The following is a 19,962-nucleotide window of genomic DNA, read 5'->3' as shown; positions in this document are numbered from 1 at the left end:
AGTCTCTGTGGTACCTGTGGAGGTTGTTTGTATCTGTGGTACCTGTGGATGTTGTTTGTCTCTGTGGTACCCTTGGAGGTTGCTTGTCTCTGTGGTACCCGTGGAGGTTGTCTCTGCGGTACCCGTGGAGGTTTTCTCTGTGGTACCTGTGGAGGTTGTTTGCCTCTGCGGTACCCTTGGAGAATGTTTGTCTCTGCGGTACCTGTGAAGGTTGTTTGTCTCTGCGGTACCTGTGGAGGTTGTTTGTCTATGTGGTACCCTTGGAGGTTGTTTGTCTCTGTGGTACTCTTAGAAGTTGTTTGTCTCTGCAGTACCTGTGGAAGTTGTTTATCTCTGCGGTACCTGTGGAGGTTGTTTGTCTCTGCGGTACCTGTGGAGGTTGTTTGTCTCTGCAGTACCCATGGAGGTTGTTTGTCTCTGCGGTACCCATGGAGGTTGTTTGTCTCTACGTTACCTGTGGAGGTTGTTTGTATCTGTCATACCCTTGAAGGTTGTTTGTCTCTGCGGTACCCGTGGAGATAGTTTATCTCTGTAGTACCCATGGAGGTTGTTTATGTCTGCGGTACCCGTGGAGGTTGTTTATCTCTGCTGTACCCAAGGAGGTTGTTTATCTCTGCGGTTCTTGTGGAGGTTGTTTGTCTCTGTTATACCCTTGGAGGTTGTTTGTCTCTGCGGTACCCATGGAGGTAGTTTATCTCTGTAGTACCCATGGAGGTTGTTTATGTCTGCGGTACCCGTGGAGGATGTTTGTCTCTGCTGTACCCAATGAGGTTGTTTATCTCTGCAGTACTTGTGGAGGTTGTTTGTCTCTGTTATACCCTTGGAGGTTGTTTGTCTGTGTGGTAGCTGTGGAGGTTGTTTGGCCCTGTGGTATCTTAGAGGTTGTTTGTCTCTGTGGTACCCTTGGAGTTTGTTTGGCCCTGTGGTATCTTAGAGGTTGTTTGTCTCTGCAGTACCCGTGAAAGTTGTTTATCTCTGTGCTATCTGTGGAGGTTGTTTGTCTCTGCGGTACCTGTGGCTGTTGTTTGTCTCTGCGGTACCTGTGGCTGTTGTTTGTCTCTGCGGTACCTATGAAGGTTGTTTGTCTCTGCGGTACCCATGAAGGTTGTTTGTCTCCGCGGTACCTATGGAGGTTGGTATCTCTGTAGTACCCATGGAGGTTGTTTATGTCTGCGGTACCCATGGAGGTTGTTTGTCTCTGCTGCACCCAAGGAGATTGTTTATCTCTGCGGTACTTGTGGAGGTTGTTTGTCTCTTTTATACCCTTGGAGGTTGTTTGTCTGTGTGGTAGCTGTGGAGGTTGTTTGTCTCTATGGTACCCTTGGAGGTTGTTTGTCTTTGCGGTACCTGTGGAGGTTGTTTGTCTATGTGGTACCCTTAGAGGTTGTTTGTCTCTGTGGTACTCTTAGAGGCTGTTTGTCTCTGCAGTACCTGTGGAAGTTGTTTATCTCTGCGGTACCTGTGGAGGTTGTTTGCCTCTGCGGTACCTGTGGAGGTTGTTTGTCTCTGTGGTACCTGTGGAGGTTGTTTGTCTCTGGGGTACCTGTTGAGTTTGTTTGTCTCTGCGGTACCCTTGGAGGTTGTTTGTCTCTGTGGTACCCGTGGAGGTGGTTTTTCTCTACGGTACTCGTGGAGGTTGTTTGTCTCTGTGGTACCCATTGGAAGTTGTTTGTCTCTGCAGTACTTGTGGAGGTTGTTTGTCTCTGTGGTACCCTTGGAGGTTGTTTGCCTCTGCGGTACCTGTGGAGGTTGTTTGTCTCCATGGTACCTGTGAAGGTTGTTTGTCTGTGTGGTACCTTTGGAGTTTGTTTGTCTCTGCGGTACCCTTAGAGGTTGTTTGTCTCTGTGGTACCTGTGGAGGTTGTTTGTCTCTGCAGTACTTGTGGAGGTTGTTAGTCTCTGTGTTCCCCGTGGAGGTTGTTTGCCTCTGCGGTACCTGTGGAGGTTGTTTGTCTCCTTGGTACCTGTGGAGGTTGTTTGTCTCTGGGGTACCTCTTGAGGTTATTTGTTCGTGTGGTACCTGTGGAGGTTGTTTGTCTCTGTGGTACCCGTGTGGGTTGTTTGTCTCTGTGGTACCCTTGCAGGTTGTTTGTCTCTGTGGTACCCATGGAGGTTGTTTTTCTCTGTGGTACTCATGGAGGTTGTTTGCCTCTGTGGCACCCTTGGAGGTTGTTTGCCTCTGCGTTACCTGTGGAGGTTGTTTGTCTCTGTGGTACCCGTGGAGTTTGTTTTTCTCTGCGGTACTCGTGGAGGTTGTTTGTCTCTGTGGTCCCCTTGGAGGTTGTTTTACTGTGTGGTACCCTTGGAGGTTGTTTGGCTCTGTGGTATCCTAGAGGTTGTTTGTCTCTGCAGTACCCGTGGAAGTTGTTCATCTCTGCGGTATCTGTAGAGGTTGTTTGTCTCTGCGGTACCTGTGGAGGTTGTTTGTCTCTGCGGTACCCATGGAGGTTGTTTGTCTCTGTGGTACCCATGGAAGTTGTTTGTCTCTACGTTACCTGTGGAGGTTGTTTGTATCTGTCATACCCTGGGAGGTTGTTTGTCTCTGCAGTACTTGTGGTGGTTGTTTTTCTCTGTAGTACCCATGGAGGTTGTTTATGTCTGCGGTACCCATGGCGGTTGTTTGTCTCTGCTGTACCCAAGGAGATTGTTTATCTCTGCGGTACTTGGGGAGGTTGTTTATCTCTGTTATACCCTTGGAGATTGTTTGTCTGTGTGGTAGCTGGGGAGGTTGTTTGTCTCTATGGTACTCTTGGAGGTTGTTTGTCTCTGCTGTACCTGTGGAGGTTGTTTGTCTATGTGATACCCTGGAGGTTGTTTGTCTCCATGGTACTCTTAGAGGTTGTTTGTCTCTGCAGTACCCGTGGAAGTTGTTTATCTCTGCGGTACCTGTGGAGGTTGTTTGCCTCTGTGGGACCTGTGGAGGTTGTTTGTCTCCGTGGTACCCTTGGAGGTTGTTTGTCTCTGTGGTACTCGTGGAGGTTCTTTGTATCTGTGGTACCCTTGGAGGTTGTTTGTCTCTGTGGTACCCGTGGAGGTTGTTTGTCTCTGTGGTACCCGTGGAGATTGTTTGTCTCTGCGGTACCCATAGAGGTTGTTTGTCTTTGTGATACCCTTGGAGGTTGATTGTCTGAGTGGTACCCATGGAGGTTTGTTTGTCTCTGTAGTACCCTTGGAGGTTGTTTGTCTCTGTGGTACCCATGGAGTTTGTTTGTCTCTGTGGTACCCTTGGGGGTTATTTGTCTGTGTGGTACCCATGACAGTGCTCTCTCTTTTGCTCTTGTCCTCTATGCAGATACTCTGTTGCTCTTCGTGTTGGTTTGATGTCTTTAGGCTGTAGGTTGACTTGTTTACTTCATGACAGTACATTCATGTCTGCTCTTGTCCTCGTGCTGATGATCACCTGTTCTTTGTTTTGGTTGGTTTACTGTCTTTAGGATGAAGGTTGACTTGTTTACTTCCTTACAAGGAATTCTCTTCTGCTCTTGTCCTCGGTGGAGATGGTCTGTTGCTTTTCATGTTGGTTTAGTCTCTTCTTAGGCCTAAGGTTGACTTGCTTACTTTATGTCAGTGCATTCTTGCATGTTCTTGTCCTCTGTGCTGATGGTCTGCTGCTCTTCGTGTTCGTTTATTCACTTTAGGATGTAGGTTGACTTGTTTACTTCGTGACAGTACGTTCATGTCTGCTCTTGTTCTCGGTGCAGATGATCACTTGTTCTTTGTGTTGGTTTACTGTCTTTTGTCTGAAGGTTGACTTGTTTTCTTCATGAAGGTGCTCTCTCTTATGCTCTAGTCCTCAGTGCAAATGGTCTGTTGCTTTTCATGTTGGTTTGTTACCTTTAGGCTGCAGGGTGACTTGTTTACTTCATGACAGTACGTTCATGTCTGCTCTTGTCCTCGGTGCAGATGATCACTTGTTCTTTGTGTTGGTTTACTGTCTTTAGGCTGAAGGGTGACTTGTTTACTTCCTTACACGACACTCTCTCCTGCTCTTGTCCTCGTGTTGAGGATCACTTGTTCTTTGTGTTGGTTTGCTGTCTTTAGGCTGACGGGTGACTTGTTTACTTCCTTACAGGGCACTCTCTCCTGCTCTTGTCCTTGTGTTGATGATCACTTGTTCTTTGTGTTGGTTTAGTCTCTTTAGGCTGAAGTGTGACTTGTTTACTTCCTTACACGGCACTCTCTCCTGCTCTTGTCCTCCTGTTGATGATCACTTGTTCTTTGTGTTGGTTTGCTGTCTTTAGGCTGAAGTGTGACTTGTTTACTTCCTTACACGGCACTCTCTCCTGCTCTTGTCCTCCTGTTGATGATCACTTGTTCTTTGTGTTGGTTTGCTGTCTTTAGGCTGAAGTGTGACTTGTTTACTTCCTTACACGGCACTCTCTCCTGCTCTTGTCCTCCTGTTGATGATCACTTGTTCTTTGTGTTGGTTTGCTGTCTTTAGGCTAAAGGGTGACTTGTTTACTTCCTTACAGGGCACTCTCTCCTGCTCTTGTCCTTGTGTTGATGATCACTTGTTCTTTGTGTTGGTTTAGTCTCTTTAGGCTGAAGTGTGACTTGTTTACTTCCTTACACGGCACTCTCTCCTGCTCTTGTCCTCCTGTTGATGATCACTTGTTCTTTGTGTTGGTTTACTCTCTTTAGGCTGAAGGGTGACCTGTTTACTACCTTACAGGGCACTCTCTCCTGCTCTTGTCCTCGTGTTGATGATCACTTGTTCTTTGTGTTGGTTTACTGTCTTTAGGCTGAAGGGTGACTTGTTTACTTCCTTACACGACACTCTCTCCTGCTCTTGTCCTCGTGTTGATGATCACTTGTTCTTTGTGTTGGTTTGCTGTCTTTAGGCTGACGGGTGACTTGTTTACTTCCTTACAGGGCACTCTCTCCTGCTCTTGTCCTCGTGTTGATGATCACTTGTTCTTTGTGTTGGTTTACTCTCTTTAGGCTGTAGGGTGACTTGTTTACTTCCTTACATGGCACTCTCTCCTGCTCTTGTCCTCGTGTTGATGATCACTTGTTCTTTGTGTTAGTTCATTTTCTTTAGGCTGAAGGGTGACTTGTTTTCTTCATGAAGGTGCTCTCTCTTCTGCTCTTGTCCTCGGTGCAGATGGTCTGTTGCTCTTTGTGTTGGTTTACTCTCTTTACAGTGCTCTTTCTTCTGCTCTTGTCCTCGGTGCAGATGGTCTGTTGTTCTTTGTGTTGGTTTACTCTCTTTAGGCTGAAGGGTGACTTGTTTACTTCCTTACACGGCACTCTCTCCTGCTCTTGTCCTCCTGTTGATGATCACTTGTTCTTTGTGTTGGTTTGCTGTCTTTAGGCTGAAGGGTGACTTGTTTACTTCCTTACAGGGCACTCTCTCCTGCTCTTGTCCTCGTGTTGATGATCACTTGTTCTTCGTGTTGGTTTGCTGTCTTTAGGCTGAAGGGTGACTTGTTTACTTCCTTACAGGGCACTCTCTCCTGCTCTTGTCCTTGTGTTGATGATCACTTGTTCTTTGTGTTGGTTTAGTCTCTTTAGGCTGAAGTGTGACTTGTTTACTTCCTTACACGGCACTCTCTCCTGCTCTTGTCCTCCTGTTGATGATCACTTGTTCTTTGTGTTGGTTTGCTGTCTTTAGGCTAAAGGGTGACTTGTTTACTTCCTTACAGGGCACTCTCTCCTGTTCTTGGCCTCGTGTTGATGATCACTTGTTCTTTGTGTTGGTTTGCTGTCTTTAGGCTGAAGGGTGACTTGTTTACTTCCTTACACGGCACTCTCTCCTGCTCTTGGCCTCGTGTTGATGATCACTTGTTCTTTGTGTTGGTTTGCTGTCTTTAGGCTGAAGGGTGACTTGTTTACTTCCTTACAGGGCACTCTCTCCTGCTCTTGTCCTCGTGTTGATGATCACTTGTTCTTTGTGTTGGTTTACTCTCTTTAGGCTGAAGGGTGACTTGTTTACTTCCTTACAGGGCACTCTCTCCTGCTCTTGTCCTCGTGTTGATGATCACTTGTTCTTTGTGTTGGTTTGCTGTCTTTAGGCTGAAGGGTGACTTGTTTACTTCCTTACAGGGCACTCTCTCCTGCTCTTGTCCTCGTGTTGATGATCACTTGTTCTTTGTGTTGGTTTACTCTCTTTAGGCTGAAGGGTGACTTGTTTTCTTCATGAAGGTGCTCTCTCTTCTGCTCTTGTCCTCGGTGCAGATGGTCTGTTGTTCTTTGTGTTGGTTTACTCTCTTTAGGCTGAAGGGTGACTTGTTTTCTTCATGAAGGTGCTCTTTCTTCTGCTCTTGTCCTCGGTGCAGATGGCATGTTGTTCTTTGTGTTGGTTTACTCTCTTTAGGCTGCAGGGTGACTTGTTTTCTTCATGGCAGTGCACTCTTGTTCTTGCAGTTACTGTACTTGTGTCCTTGTCTTTGGTTGACTCCATTTTGTACTGGTCCTGGACATTTGCTCCTGTGCTCCTTCCCATTCTGGGGTTACCCTTGGGCACTGGGATCTGTCTGTACAATCCACACCTGTATGGCCCTTGTTGGACCTGGCCTCGTGGCGTGGTTCCCCCGTTCCTCAGCGCCCAGTTAGCCCAGCCCTGCACCCCGGCACCGGGTGCCCAGAACCTGCATCCCCCCACAGGGCCACTAGCCGCCATTACCCTTCCCGAGGTCCCTGACTCCATAGCCCTTGCCTGACCCCGGTCCCAGCGAAACTTAGGCTGCACACGCGCCATGCCCGGCTGGGGGGGTAGAGGGCTTCCTGAGTGAGATAGGACCAAAGAGTTCCAATTGCACCTCCGGCCTCCCCTGGGAGACTGGTTTCTCTCACACCTCTGGCCTTCCCCCGTGGGCTGGTTTCGATCGCACCTCTGGCCTCCCCGAGAGCTGGCTCCAGACCCTGCTTGGCGTCTGAGAATCCCCGGACGCATCTTCAAATGAATCAAAGGACCAGCCGATGGAACAGCCAACGACCAGCCCGGAGGCATGAGATCTCCGCCTGCGAGGGTCCGGACATCAAAGGGCCACTGCGCTATATCAAGGCCCGCCCAAGAACTAGCGGGCAGTTGTATCCTGGACAAGACAGCCCTGCTGATCTGATCGCGGCTCAACCCTTGGGGAGAAGACTGGACGTTGGAACTTAGCGAGCCCTGCTGACGCGGCTCATCCCCGTGAAGAAGGAACTGGAACCTCGGAGCCCTGCTGACCTCGTCGCGGCTCATCCTTGAACTCTAAGGACATTCGTTGAAACACCCTGAGCCCTGCTGACGCTGTCACGGCTCATCCTTGTGAAGAAGGAACTGGAACCTCGGAGCCCTGCTGACCTCGTCGCGGCTCATCCTTAAACTCTAAGGACATTCGTTGAAACACCCTGAGCCCTGCTGACGTTGTCGCGGCTCCTCAAGAACGGACGGACACTCTGTTCACTCCGGATCCAGTCCTGCTGACCTCGTCGCGGCTCGAGGAGTACTCTGGTCCGGCTGGACCATCGACGCTACCAACACGACCTGGCTCGAGGAGAAGTGAATGGAGCAGCCAGTACGACCTCCATCTTCCGTATCCCCCGGCTCGAGGATTGAGAGCTGTGCGCAGGGTACACTTTGTAATGGCCTAATACTGAGACTGTCCCGCTACCCTACTCCTTACAACCGAGACTTTACGATCCCTCGATCGCTTGTAAATACGTGTTCATTTTTGCCTAAAACTCTACTGTGTGATAAATAACTTGCTTACTGAAACCTACGGTGTGGTGTCCGTTCATAAGTGTGGTGTGAGCTCAGTGTGTACGATCTTAGACCCGGAGTCCTCCCCGGCGAAGACCTCCCGTAGGACTCGGCTGTATTACAGGGAGAGGTGGGTCACGGAGTGGTCGGGAGAGCATATCCTGGTCCTCTGGGATCGCCCCTTCTGACAGCCCTGTAAAGTATCCAGATGTATTCATGTCACCAAAAGCACAATGCTTCAGACCTGTGTTCTTCTTCTACAAGTCACCATTTCACTGGCTCAGCTGGAGTGAACCAGGACAGCATCTCCAAGCAATCACCAGATTGTTGACCTAAGCCCAGGAGTGCTGCCTGTGTCCTTGTTTGCATGAGTTTCCTGGTCATCTTGTCTCTGCACCCATTTTCTGCAGCTTGCACATGATCACCTACCTGTGGTTGCAATGCTTGGTCGATACAAACTCAGACTGTTCCCTTTCCTTTCCCAGGTTTGCAGAGGAGTTCTCAGGAATGATCAAAGCACAGGACACTTTCCCCACAGCAGGTAAGTACTCAGCCAGAGGCTTACATGTACACCCTGGTGGCATCCATCCTCCTGTACCCACAAACTGCTTCCCACCTCAGAGTCTGCATTCCACCCGGGTGCTCCCTCTTCCGTGTGCCTCCTCCTCTGTGTGTCATGCTTTACCTGTGTGTTCTCCTGCGCTCAGCCTCTCTTTCCCACAACCCCCTTCCCTCTGTGTGCCCTCCCTTCCCTCTGTGTGCTCTCCCTTCCCTCTGTGTGCCCTCCCTTCCCTCTGTGTGCTCTCCCTTCCCTCTGTGTGCCCTCCCTTCCCTCTGTGTGCCCTCCCTTCCCTCTGTGTGCCCTCCCTTCCCTTTGTGTGCTCCCCCTTCCCTCTGTGTGCTCTCCCTTCCCTCTGTGTGCCCTCCCTTCCCTCTGTGTGCTCTCCCTTCCCTCTGTGTGCCCTCCCTTCCCTTTGTGTGCTCCCCCTTCCCTCTGTGTGCTCTCCCTTCCCTGTGTGTGCCCTCCCTTCCCTGTGTGTGTTCTCCCTCACCTCTGTGTGCCCTCCCTTCCCTCTGTGTGCCCTCCCTTCCCTCTGTGTGCCCTCCCTTCCCTGTGTGTGTTCTCCCTCACCTCTGTGTGCCCTCCCTTCCCTCTGTGTGCCCTCCCTTCCCTCTGTATGCTCCCCCTTCCCTCTGTGTGCCCTCCCTTCCCTCTGTGTGCTCTCCCTTCCCTCTGTGTGCCCTCCCTTCCCTGTTCCCCCCCTTCCCTCTGTGTGCCCTCCCTTCCCTGTTCCCCCCCTTCCCTCTGTGTGCCCTCCCTTCCCTCTGTGTGCTCCCCCTTCCCTCTGTGTGTCCTCCCTTCCCTCTGTGTGCTCTCCCTTCCCTATGTTTCCCCCTTTCCTTTTTTCTCCCCTTCCCTTTGTGTGCTTCCCTTCCCTGTATCACCCCTCCTTTTATGTGCTCTCCATTCCTCCTGTGTCTCCTCCCACCTCTGTTTCCACTTCCCTCCATGTTCACCCCATTCCCTCTGAGTGATATGGTTCTCTTGCCATGCCCCCCTCTCCCCGTGGTACTACAGCTCTTGTGCAGCGTGCTCCCCGCTTTCTTTTTCAACTACAGCTGTCTTGCAGTGTGCTTCCTTCTACTTACCTCTACAGCGTGCTCCCCTTTTGCTGCACGAACTACAGCTCTTTTTTCAGTGTGTTCCCCTCTCAATATCTGTGCCGTGTGCTCCAGTTCTGTGTCTGAATTACAGCTCTCCTGCAGTATGCTCCCCTCTCCATGTCTACAGCGTGCTCCCCCTTTCTATCTGAACTACAGCTCTCTTTGCAGTGTGCTCCCTTCTTTCTGTCTGAATTAGAGCTCTTCCAGTGTGCTCCCTGCTTTCTGTCTGAATTACAGCTCTTGCAGTGTGCTCCCTTCTTTCTGTCTGAATTACAGCTCCCGCAGTGTGCTCCCTGCTTTCTGTCTGACTTACAGCTCTTGCAGTGTGCTCCCTGCTTTCTGTCTGAATTACAGCTCTCTTTGCAGTGTGCTCCCTGCTTTGTCTGAATTACAGCTCTTGCAGTGTGCTCCCTGCTTTCTGTCTGAATTACAGCTCTCTTTGCAGTGTGCTCCCTGCTTTCTGTCTGAATTACAGCTCTTGCAGTGTGTTCCCTCCTTTCTGTCTGAATTACAGCTCTTGCAGTGTGTTCCCCGCTTTCTGTCTGAATTACAGCTCTTGCAGTGTGCTCCCTGCTTTCTGTCTGAATTACAGCTCTTGCAGTGTGCTCCCTGCCTTCTGTCTGAATTACAGCTCTTGCAGTATACTCCCTGCTTTCTGTCTGAATTACAGCTCTTGCAGTGTGCTCCCTGCTTTCTGTCTGAATTACAGCTCTCTTTGCAGTGTGTTCCCTGCTTTCTGTCTGAATTACAGCTCTTGCAGTGTGCTCCCTCCTTTCTGTCTGAATTACAGCTCTTGCAGTGTGCTCCCTGCTTTCTGTCTGGAGTACAGCTCTTGCAGTGTGCTCCCTCCTTTCTGTCTGAATTACAGCTCTTGCAGTGTGCTCCCCGCTTTCTGTCTGAATTACAGCTCTTGCAGTGTGCTCCCTGCGTTCTGTCTGAATTACAGCTCTTGCTGTGTACTCCCTGCTTTCTGTCTGAATTACAGCTCTTGCAGTATGCTCCCTGCTTTCTGTCTGAATTACAGCTCTTGCAGTGTGCTCCCTGCTTTCTGTCTGAATTACAGCTCTCTTTGCAGTGTGCTCCCTTCTTTCTGTCTGAATTACAGATCTTGCAGTGTGCTCCCTGCTTTCTGTCTGAATTACAGCTCTTGCAGTCTGCGCCCTCCTTTCTGTCTGAATTACAGCTCTTGCACTGTGCTCCCCGCTTTCTGTCTGAATTACAGCTCTTGCAGTGTGCTCCCTGCTTTCTGTCTGAATTACAGCTCTTGCAGTGTGCTCCCTGCTTTCTGTCTGAATTACAGCTCTTGCAGTATGCTCCCTGCTCTCTGTCTGAATTACAGCTCTTGCAGTGTGCGCCCTGCTTTATTATGTCTGAATTACAGCTCTCTTTGCAGTGTGCTCCCTGCTTTCTGTCTGAATTACAGCTCTTCCAGTGTGCTCCCTCCTTTCTGTCTGAATTACAGCTCTTGCAGTCTGCGCCCTCCTTTCTGTCTGAATTACAGCTCTTGCACTGTGCTCCCCGCTTTCTGTCTGAATTACAGCTCTTGCAGTGTGCTCCCTGCTTTCTGTCTGAATTACAGCTCTTGCAGTGTGCTCCCTGCTTTCTGTCTGAATTACAGCTCTTGCAGTATGCACCCTGCTTTCTGTCTGAATTACAGCTCTTGCAGTGTGCTCCCTGCTTTATGTCTGAATTACAGCTCTCTTTGCAGTGTGCTCCCTGCTTTCTGTCTGAATTAGAGCTCTTCCAGTGTGCTCCCTCCTTTCTGTCTGAATTACAGCTCTTGCAGTCTGCGCCCTCCTTTCTGTCTGAATTACAGCTCTTGCCGTGTGCTCCCTTCTTTCTGTCTAAATTACAGCTCTTGCAGTGTGCTTTCTGTCTGAATTACAGCTCTTGCAGTGTGCTCCCTGCTTTCTGTCTGAATTACAGCTCTTGCAGTATGCTCCCTGCTTTCTGTCTGAATTACAGCTCTTGCAGTGTGCTCCCTGCTTTCTGTCTGAATTACAGCTCTCTTTGCAGTGTGCTCCCTGCTTTCTGTCTGAATTACAGCTCTTCCAGTGTGCTCCCTCCTTTCTGTCTGAATTACAGCTCTTGCAGTGTGCTCCCCGCTTTCTGTCTGAATTACAGCTCTTGCAGTGTGCTCCCTTCTTTCTGTCTAAATTACAGCTCTTGCAGTGTGCTCCCTGCTTTCTGTCTGAATTACAGCTCTTGCAGTGTGATCCCCTCTCCATGTCTACAATGTGCTCCCCCTTTCTATCTGAACTACAGCTCTCTTTGCAGTGTGCTCCCTTCTTTCTGTCTGAATTACAGCTCTTGCAGTGTGCTCCCTGCTTTCTGTCCGAATTACAGCTCTTGCAGTGTGCTCCCTGCTTTCTGTCTAAATTACAGCTCTTGCAGTGTGCTCCCTCCTTTCTGTCTGAATTACAGCTCTTGCAGTGTGCTCCCCGCTTTCTGTCTGAATTACAGCTCTTGCAGTGTGCTCCCTGCGTTCTGTCTGAATTACAGCTCTTGCTGTGTGCTCCCTGCTTTCTGTCTGAATTACAGCTCTTGCAGTATGCTCCCTGCTTTCTGTCTGAATTACAGCTCTTGCAGTGTGCTCCCTGCTTTCTGTCTGAATTACAGCTCTCTTTGCAGTGTGCTCCCTTCTTTCTGTCTGAATTACAGATCTTGCAGTGTGCTCCCTGCTTTCTGTCTGAATTACAGCTCTTGCAGTCTGCGCCCTCCTTTCTGTCTGAATTACAGCTCTTGCACTGTGCTCCCCGCTTTCTGTCTGAATTACAGCTCTTGCAGTGTGCTCCCTGCTTTCTGTCTGAATTACAGCTCTTGCAGTGTGCTCCCTGCTTTCTGTCTGAATTACAGCTCTTGCAGTATGCTCCCTGCTTTCTGTCTGAATTACAGCTCTTGCAGTGTGCTCCCTGCTTTATGTCTGAATTACAGCTCTCTTTGCAGTGTGCTCCCTGCTTTCTGTCTGAATTACAGCTCTTCCAGTGTGCTCCCTCCTTTCTGTCTGAATTACAGCTCTTGCAGTCTGCGCCCTCCTTTCTGTCTGAATTACAGCTCTTGCACTGTGCTCCCCGCTTTCTGTCTGAATTACAGCTCTTGCAGTGTGCTCCCTGCTTTCTGTCTGAATTACAGCTCTTGCAGTGTGCTCCCTGCTTTCTGTCTGAATTACAGCTCTTGCAGTATGCTCCCTGCTTTCTGTCTGAATTACAGCTCTTGCAGTGTGCTCCCTGCTTTATGTCTGAATTACAGCTCTCTTTGCAGTGTGCTCCCTGCTTTCTGTCTGAATTAGAGCTCTTCCAGTGTGCTCCCTCCTTTCTGTCTGAATTACAGCTCTTGCAGTCTGCGCCCTCCTTTCTGTCTGAATTACAGCTCTTGCAGTGTGCTCCCTTCTTTCTGTCTAAATTACAGCTCTTGCAGTGTGCTTTCTGTCTGAATTACAGCTCTTGCAGTGTGCTCCCTGCTTTCTGTCTGAATTACAGCTCTCTTTGCAGTGTGCTCCCTGCTTTCTGTCTGAATTACAGCTCTTCCAGTGTGCTCCCTCCTTTCTGTCTGAATTACAGCTCTTGCAGTGTGCTCCCCGCTTTCTGTCTGAATTACAGCTCTTGCAGTGTGCTCCCTTCTTTCTGTCTAAATTACAGCTCTTGCAGTGTGCTCCCTGCTTTCTGTCTGAATTACAGCTCTTGTAGTGTGCTCCCCTCTCCATGTCTACAATGTGCTCCCCCTTTCTATCTGAACTACAGCTCTCTTTGCAGTGTGCTCCCTTCTTTCTGTCTGAATTACAGCTCTTGCAGTGTGCTCCCTGCTTTCTGTCCGAATTACAGCTCTTGCAGTGTGCTCCCTGCTTTCTGTCTAAATTACAGCTCTTGCAGTGTGCTCCCTGCTTTCTGTCTGAATTACAGCTCTCTTGCAGTGTGCTCCCCTCTCCATGTCTACAGCGTGCTCCCCCTTTCTATCTGAACTACAGGTCTCTTTGCAGTGTACTCCCTTCTTTCTGTCTGAATTACAGATATTGCAGTGTGCTCCCTGCTTTCTGTCTGAATTACAGCTCTCTTGCAGTGTGCTCCCCTCTCCATGTCTACAGCGTGCTCCCCCTTTCTATCTGAACTACAGCTCTCTTTGCAGTGTGCTCCCTTCTTTCTGTCTGAATTACAGCTCTTGCAGTGTGCTCCCTGCTTTCTGTCTGAATTACAGCTCTTGCAGTGTGCTCCCTGCTTTTTGTCTGAATTACAGCTCTTGCAGTGTGCTCCCTGCTTTCTGTCCGAATTACAGCTCTTGCAGTGTGCTCCCTGCTTTCTGTCTGAATTACAGCTCTTGCAGTGTGCTCCCTGCTTTCTGTCTAAATTACAGCTCTTGCAGTGTGCTCCCTGCTTTCTGTCTGAATTACAGCTCTCTTGCAGTGTGCTCCCCTCTCCATGTCTACAGCGTGCTCCCCCTTTCTATCTGAACTACAGGTCTCTTTGCAGTGTGCTCCCTTCTTTCTGTCTGAATTACAGATATTGCAGTGTGCTCCCTGCTTTCTGTCCGAATTACAGCTCTTGCAGTGTGCTCCCTGCTTTCTGTCTGAATTGCAGCTCTTGCAGTGTGTTCCCTGCTTTCTGTCCGAATTACAGCTCTTGCAGTGTGCTCCCTGCTTTCTGTCTGAATTACAGCTCTTGCAGTGTGCTCCCTGCTTTCTGTCTGAATTACAGCTCTCTTGCAGTGTGCTCCCTGCTTTCTGTCTGAATTACAGCTCTTGCAGCGTGCTCCCTTCTTTCTGTCTGAATTACAGCTCTTACAGCTCTTGCAGTGTGCTCCCCTCTACATGTCTACAGTGTGCTCCCCTTTCTATTTGAACTACAGCTCTCTTTGTAGTATGCTCCCTGCTTTCTGTCTGAATTACAGCTCTTGCAGTGTGCTCCCTGCTTTCTGTCTGAATTACAGATCTTGCAGTGTGCTCCCTTCTTTCTGTCTGAATTACAGATCTTGCAGTGTGCTCCCTGCTTTCTGTCCGAATTACAGCTCTTGCAGTGTGCTCCCTTCTTTCTGTCTGAATTACAGCTCTTGCAGTGTGCTCCCCGCTTTCTGTCTGAATTACAGCTCTTGCCGTGTGCTCCTTTCTTTCTGTCTGAATTGCAGCTCTTGCAGTGTGCTCCCCGCTTTCTGTCTGAATTACAGCTCTTGCAGTGTGCTCCCTTCTTTCTGTCTGAATTACAGCTCTTGCAGTGTGCTCCCTTCTTTCTGTCTGAATTGCAGCTCTTGCAGTGTGCTCCCCGCTTTCTGTCTGAATTACAGCTCTTGCAGTGTGCTCCCTTCTTTCTGTCTGAATTACAGCTCTTGCAGTGTGCTCCCCGCTTTCTGTCTGAATTACAGCTCTTGCAATGTGCTCCCTTCTTTCTGTCTGAATTACAGATCTTGCAGTGTGCTCCATTCTTTCTGTCTGAATTACAGCTCTTGCAGTGTGCTCTCTTCTTTCTGTCTGAATTACAGCTCTTGCAGTGTGCTCCCTGCTTTCTGTCTGAATTACAGCTCTTGCAGTGTGCTCCCCGCTTTCTGTCCAGCTCTCTTGCAGTGGACCCCCCTCTCTGTCTGTGCATTGTGCTCCCCTCTCCATGCCACTGCAGTGGAAGAGCGGTCTTTGATTGAATCTGTGTCTCTTTCTTCTTTCCTCTAGGGCTAACCATTGAAGAGGATGTTGTACCCCATCTTGTAAAGCCCACACCCCTTCATCCAGAGAGGCCCAACAACCAGGTGAGATGACCCATCATCAGTGGTAAAAGGGCAGCTAAATATAGACTCCGAGTAGTCAAGGCAATAGTGCTTATAAGCTGAGCAGGCTATGGAAGGCAGTGGTGCTTTGCATTCTGAGCAGAGATGGAAGGCAGTGGTGCTTAACAGGCTGAGGGAGATTGAAGGCAGTGGTGCTTCATATTCTTAGGGGAGATGGAAGGCAATGGTGCTTTACATGCTGAGGGGACGCTAGGAATGGCATTGGTTCTTTACATGCAAAGGGGAGATGGAAGGCAACGATGCTCTACATGCTGAACGGAGAATAAAGTCAATGGTGCTTTACTTGTTGAGGGGAGATGGAAGGCAGTGGTGCTTTAAATGCTGAGGGGAGATGGAAGGCAATGGTGCTTTACATGCTGAGAGGAGATGGAAGGCAGTGGTGCTTTAAATGCTGAGCAGAGATGGAAGGCAATGGTGCTTTACATACCGAGGGGAGATGGAAGGCAGTGGTGCTTTAAATGCTGAGCAGAGATGGAAGGCAATGGTGCTTTACATACCGAGGGGAGATGGAAGGCAGTGGTGCTTTAAATGCTGAGCAGAGATGGAAGGCTATGGTGCTTTTCATACCGAGGGGAGATGGAAGGCAGTGGTGCTTAACAGGCTGAGGGGAGATTGAAGGCAATGGTGCTTCATATTCTTAAGGGAGATGGAAGGCAGTGGTGCTTTACATGCTGAGGAGAGATGGAAGGCAGTGGTGCTCTCCATGCTGAGGGGAGATGGAAGGCAGTGGTGCTCTCCATGCTGAGGGGAGATGGAAGGCAGTGGTGCTTTACATGCTGAGGGGAGATGGAAGGCAATGGTGCTTTACATGCTGAGGGGACGCTAGGGATGGCATTGGTTCTTTACATGCAAAGGGGAGATGGAAGGCAATGATGCTCTACATGCTGAACGGAGAATAAAGTCAATGGTGCTTTACTTGTTGAGGGGAGATGGAAGGCAATGGTACTTTAGAAGCTGAAGGGACGCTAGGGATGGCAATGGTGCTTTTCATACCGAGGGGACAAGAAAGGCATTGGTGCTTTAAATGCTGAGGGGAGATGGAAGGCAATGGTGCTTTACATGCTGAGAGGAGATGGAAGGCAGTGGTGCTTTAAATGCTGAGCAGAGATGGAAGGCAATGGTGCTTTACATACCGAGGGGAGATGGAAGGCAGTGGTGCTTTAAATGCTGAGCGGAGATGGAAGGCAATGGTGCTTTACATACCGAGGGGAGATGGAAGGCAGTGGTGCTTTAAATGCTGAGCAGAGATGGAAGGCAATGGTGCTTTACATACCGAGGGGAGATGGAAGGCAGTGGTGCTTTAAATGCTGAGCAGAGATGGAAGGCAATGGTGCTTTACATACCGAGGGGAGATGGAAGGCAGTGGTGCTTTAAATGCTGAGCGGAGATGGAAGGCAATGGTGCTTTACATACCGAGTGGAGATGGAAGGCAGTGGTGCTTTAAATGCTGAGCAGAGATGGAAGGCAATGGTGCTTTACATACCGAGGGGAGATGGAAGGCAGTGGTGCTTTAGAAGCTGAAGGGATGCTAGGGATGTCAATGGTGCTTTTCATACCGAGGGGAGAAGAAAGGCATTGGTGCTTTACATACCGAGGGGAGATGGAAGGCAATGGTGCTTTAGAAGCGGAAGGGACGCTAGGGATGGCATTGGTGCTTTACATTCTGGGCGGACATAAAAGGCAATGGTGCTTTACATGCCGAGGGAAGAAGAAAGTCAGTGGTGCTGCACATGCTGAGGGGAGATGGAAGGCATTGGTGCTTTACATGCTGAGGGGAGATGGAAGGCAATGGTGCTTTACATGCTGAAGGGAGATGTAAGGCAATTGTAGGTGAGTAGGTTCTGATTCTTATAGTTACCCCCACTTTTTGCTGATGTTGCACTGTGTTTCGAATTTAATCTGGCTGGGGCCCTGCTATCCAGGACCCCAGCCTAGCTGCTTCCTCTCTAAAATGATTGCATGTACTGTAGGTACATCACAGATTGGATTCTGGGGTACCCTTATAAGTCCCTAGTACATAGTGTCCTACATACCCAGGGCATAGGTACCCGTGAGGCCTCTCAGGGGCTGCAGCATGTATTATGCCACCCCTGAGAGACCACTCAAAATGACACCACAGGTCTGCTACAGCAGCCTGTGTAAGGTGGTGTATGACCCCTTACTTAGATATAGGTTCCATATATCTACCTTATATCATTACACATATAAACCTATCAATCACCCCTATGGCAGGCCTTATCAATACTGAAGGCAGGGTGCTGGGTTTTGTGTGAGAGGGTGCCCATGCATGAGCAGAGCCCCTCTGCAGCCTTCAGAATCTATTATCCGGGGTTGTTCTGTGATGCAGCCAGACCATATACTCTTAGGTGCATTATAACCTCGCGGTAAATGGTAACTTTGGAATGCCTGCAAGGAAACATGTAGTGTTTGGTGTCAAACACCTTGGAATCATACCCCCCACCAGTCCTGGCGGATGAGGTATGATTCCACCCTCCTAGAGGGAGAAATGTGACTACACCGGTACATCCGGTACCAGCTTAACAGAACCCTGGCATCACAAAATGGATGCTGCAGCCACAGACACGAGTCTGGCCTCCTGCTGCGGGACGAAACTCCTCCAGGGGAGGCCTGGACAATAGGTTTCGTGTCACAGGGAGGTGTAACCACCTCCCAGACAGGCTTTAGTATATTGGGGCTGGGTGGGTGCACTCCAAGAGTGCTTTGATGTCTGCACTGGGGGCACATTTGGTGTCCCTCTGCATAGTCCAGCCCAAACTGGTCGCAGGGGCTACCAGCCCCTGCTCTGGTGCGAAACTGGACAAAGGAAATGGGTGTAGCCACCCCTCTTTCCTGACCCTCCCATATGTGGGTCCCCAGAGTTTGTCCCACCCCTTCATTGGGTATAAAATAGGAACCCCTGACTACAGGACTTTAGATTTACCTGGACGAAACTCTGCTACAGAATCCCAGAACTTCAACTATCTACACTTCGTTGGATGACCGAAGAATCTCCCTTGGAGTAAAGGAGTTACTCCCCTGCAAGGCAGGCACCAAAGACGCATCTGTCCGGTTTGCAACTACGCAGCTCCTGAAGGACCTGAAGACTTTGCCACACAGGAGGTAGTTTTCCAAGCTTCCCCGAGGCCGATCCGTGCTCTCAGCAAACCTGAGATCCAAAGCCCTCGTGGAGACCGTGCAACCCGAACCCCTGGACACCGTGCATATTTGCAGCAGCATATGCTTCTTGGTGATCCCTGAGGCTGTGCTTTGGGCTACTTGTAGTCCATACCCCGAGCAGTGATTCCACCGAAGATTACAGACCTACACTCCACGAGTGACCCGTGGGCTGGTATTTAGTGATTCCTCTCGAGGTCCCTTCGCGATCCCTTGTCCGTCAACTTGTGGGTCCCTGAGAAGGGTACTATAATTCTGAACGGGCTTACCTGGTTGCTTCAGACGTGCCCTGACTATCCATCACTTGGGGAGTCACCTGAACCTTGCTGGTCCATCCGAAGCCTTTTTACTCTCACTGCGTGGGTTGCTGTTGCCAAGGCTTGTTGGTCTCCGATCTGGACACCGACGCCCCCAGCACTCGATATCCTTCGTGGGACATCTCGCCTGCAGACTCTGGTCATCGTCGACGTCTCCTGGTCCCCGTGGCAGCAGAGTCAAGCTTCACCTCATCGCACCTGAAACACCCGACATCAGTGGGCATTGGTCTACCGTGCCCCTGGTCACCCTGAAGTGACCCAGACTCTGTCCCCTCTGCTTTCAGGTTCTTCACATCTCCGATCCAGGCTTGGATCGCACCGGACACTTTTCCTTTCCATGGCAGCAGCACTTTGCAGCAACTCGCCATTGAAAACAGCGACGATTCCCGACACCATTTGACACCTATGCACCCGGCTTCCCTGGGTGAGGTAACAGGAGTACTCCGGTGCTCACATGGGTGCTGGCCTTAGAACCTTCTAAATCTAAAAGGGTATGCTCCAAGTCCTCTCCGAAGTGTCCTTAATCTTTAATTTTCCAACCGTGACTTTCCCATAGGATTGTCCGGAGCTCGCGACTGTGTTCTCACACTGCACGCGTCCCCGTGGGTCCCCTGTGTCACTACCGTGGGTCATTCCTTGGGGTCCCAGCAATTCTACGTGCTCTAGGCACTGTGTCTAGTCAAGTCGTGGTTCTTATACCATTTTCTTAATATATGGTTTGGTCTCCCCCTGGGGCCCATTGTATATTGTGCTATTTACTTAAGTTCTATCGTGTTGATATTGTGTATCTTGTTCTCTAATCTCATAAAGAGGTTAGTAGAGAGTGTTTAGTAATACATACATATATTTTGTATATATATATATATATATATATACCTTGTGTGGTTCTCCTTTCATTTGATCATTCAGGAGGTTGTGATCTGGTAAACCAAGCCGCTTTACACTCCTTCAAGACTTAGCCTGAAGGCTGCTCTCCACAGCTGCCACTAGGATAGCTTTCAATAAAGGTTGTCTTAAACCTATCATCAATAAGGGTCGTTTGGACTGGTGCAAGGTGCCCACTAGAACTAGTGGACAGCATATGCCAGGCCAACTTCTCACAGTGTTGTGGGACCGAAGTAAAAATAAAACGATATAAGGAGGCCGTAGAAAGGCACGCTGTCCCACAGGATTTGGAGATGAGGTCTTTAGGGCATAACTACTGTAATAAAAATATATGAATATTGTTTTTTGTTTTTTTTAATTACGATCTCGTGGGACCGCAACGGGATCGTGAATAGTAACAAGCATTTGCAATGCAATAGGTCTAGCATTAGGAAAGTTTGAGATATTGGTATTGTAAATTACACATTT

General features: G+C 49.5%; 1 protein-coding gene across 1 annotated transcript in view; it reads left to right on the top strand.

The window, feature by feature from the left end:
* The window catches only part of PPP1R3F (protein phosphatase 1 regulatory subunit 3F), a 91,778-nt gene that overhangs the window by 33,142 nt on the left and 38,674 nt on the right, over positions 1–19,962 (top strand). The window contains exons 2-3 of the mRNA XM_078664519.1: positions 8,173–8,228; positions 15,003–15,079. Of these exons, the coding sequence (XP_078520645.1) occupies positions 8,173–8,228; positions 15,003–15,079 (133 nt within the window). The remainder of the gene's footprint in view (positions 1–8,172; positions 8,229–15,002; positions 15,080–19,962) is intronic.

The sequence above is a fragment of the Lissotriton helveticus genome, chromosome 10, assembly GCF_964261635.1.
Source record: "Lissotriton helveticus chromosome 10, aLisHel1.1, whole genome shotgun sequence".
NCBI classification, from domain to species: Eukaryota; Metazoa; Chordata; class Amphibia; order Caudata; family Salamandridae; genus Lissotriton; species Lissotriton helveticus.
This window is presented reverse-complemented; position numbering and strand designations above follow the sequence as displayed.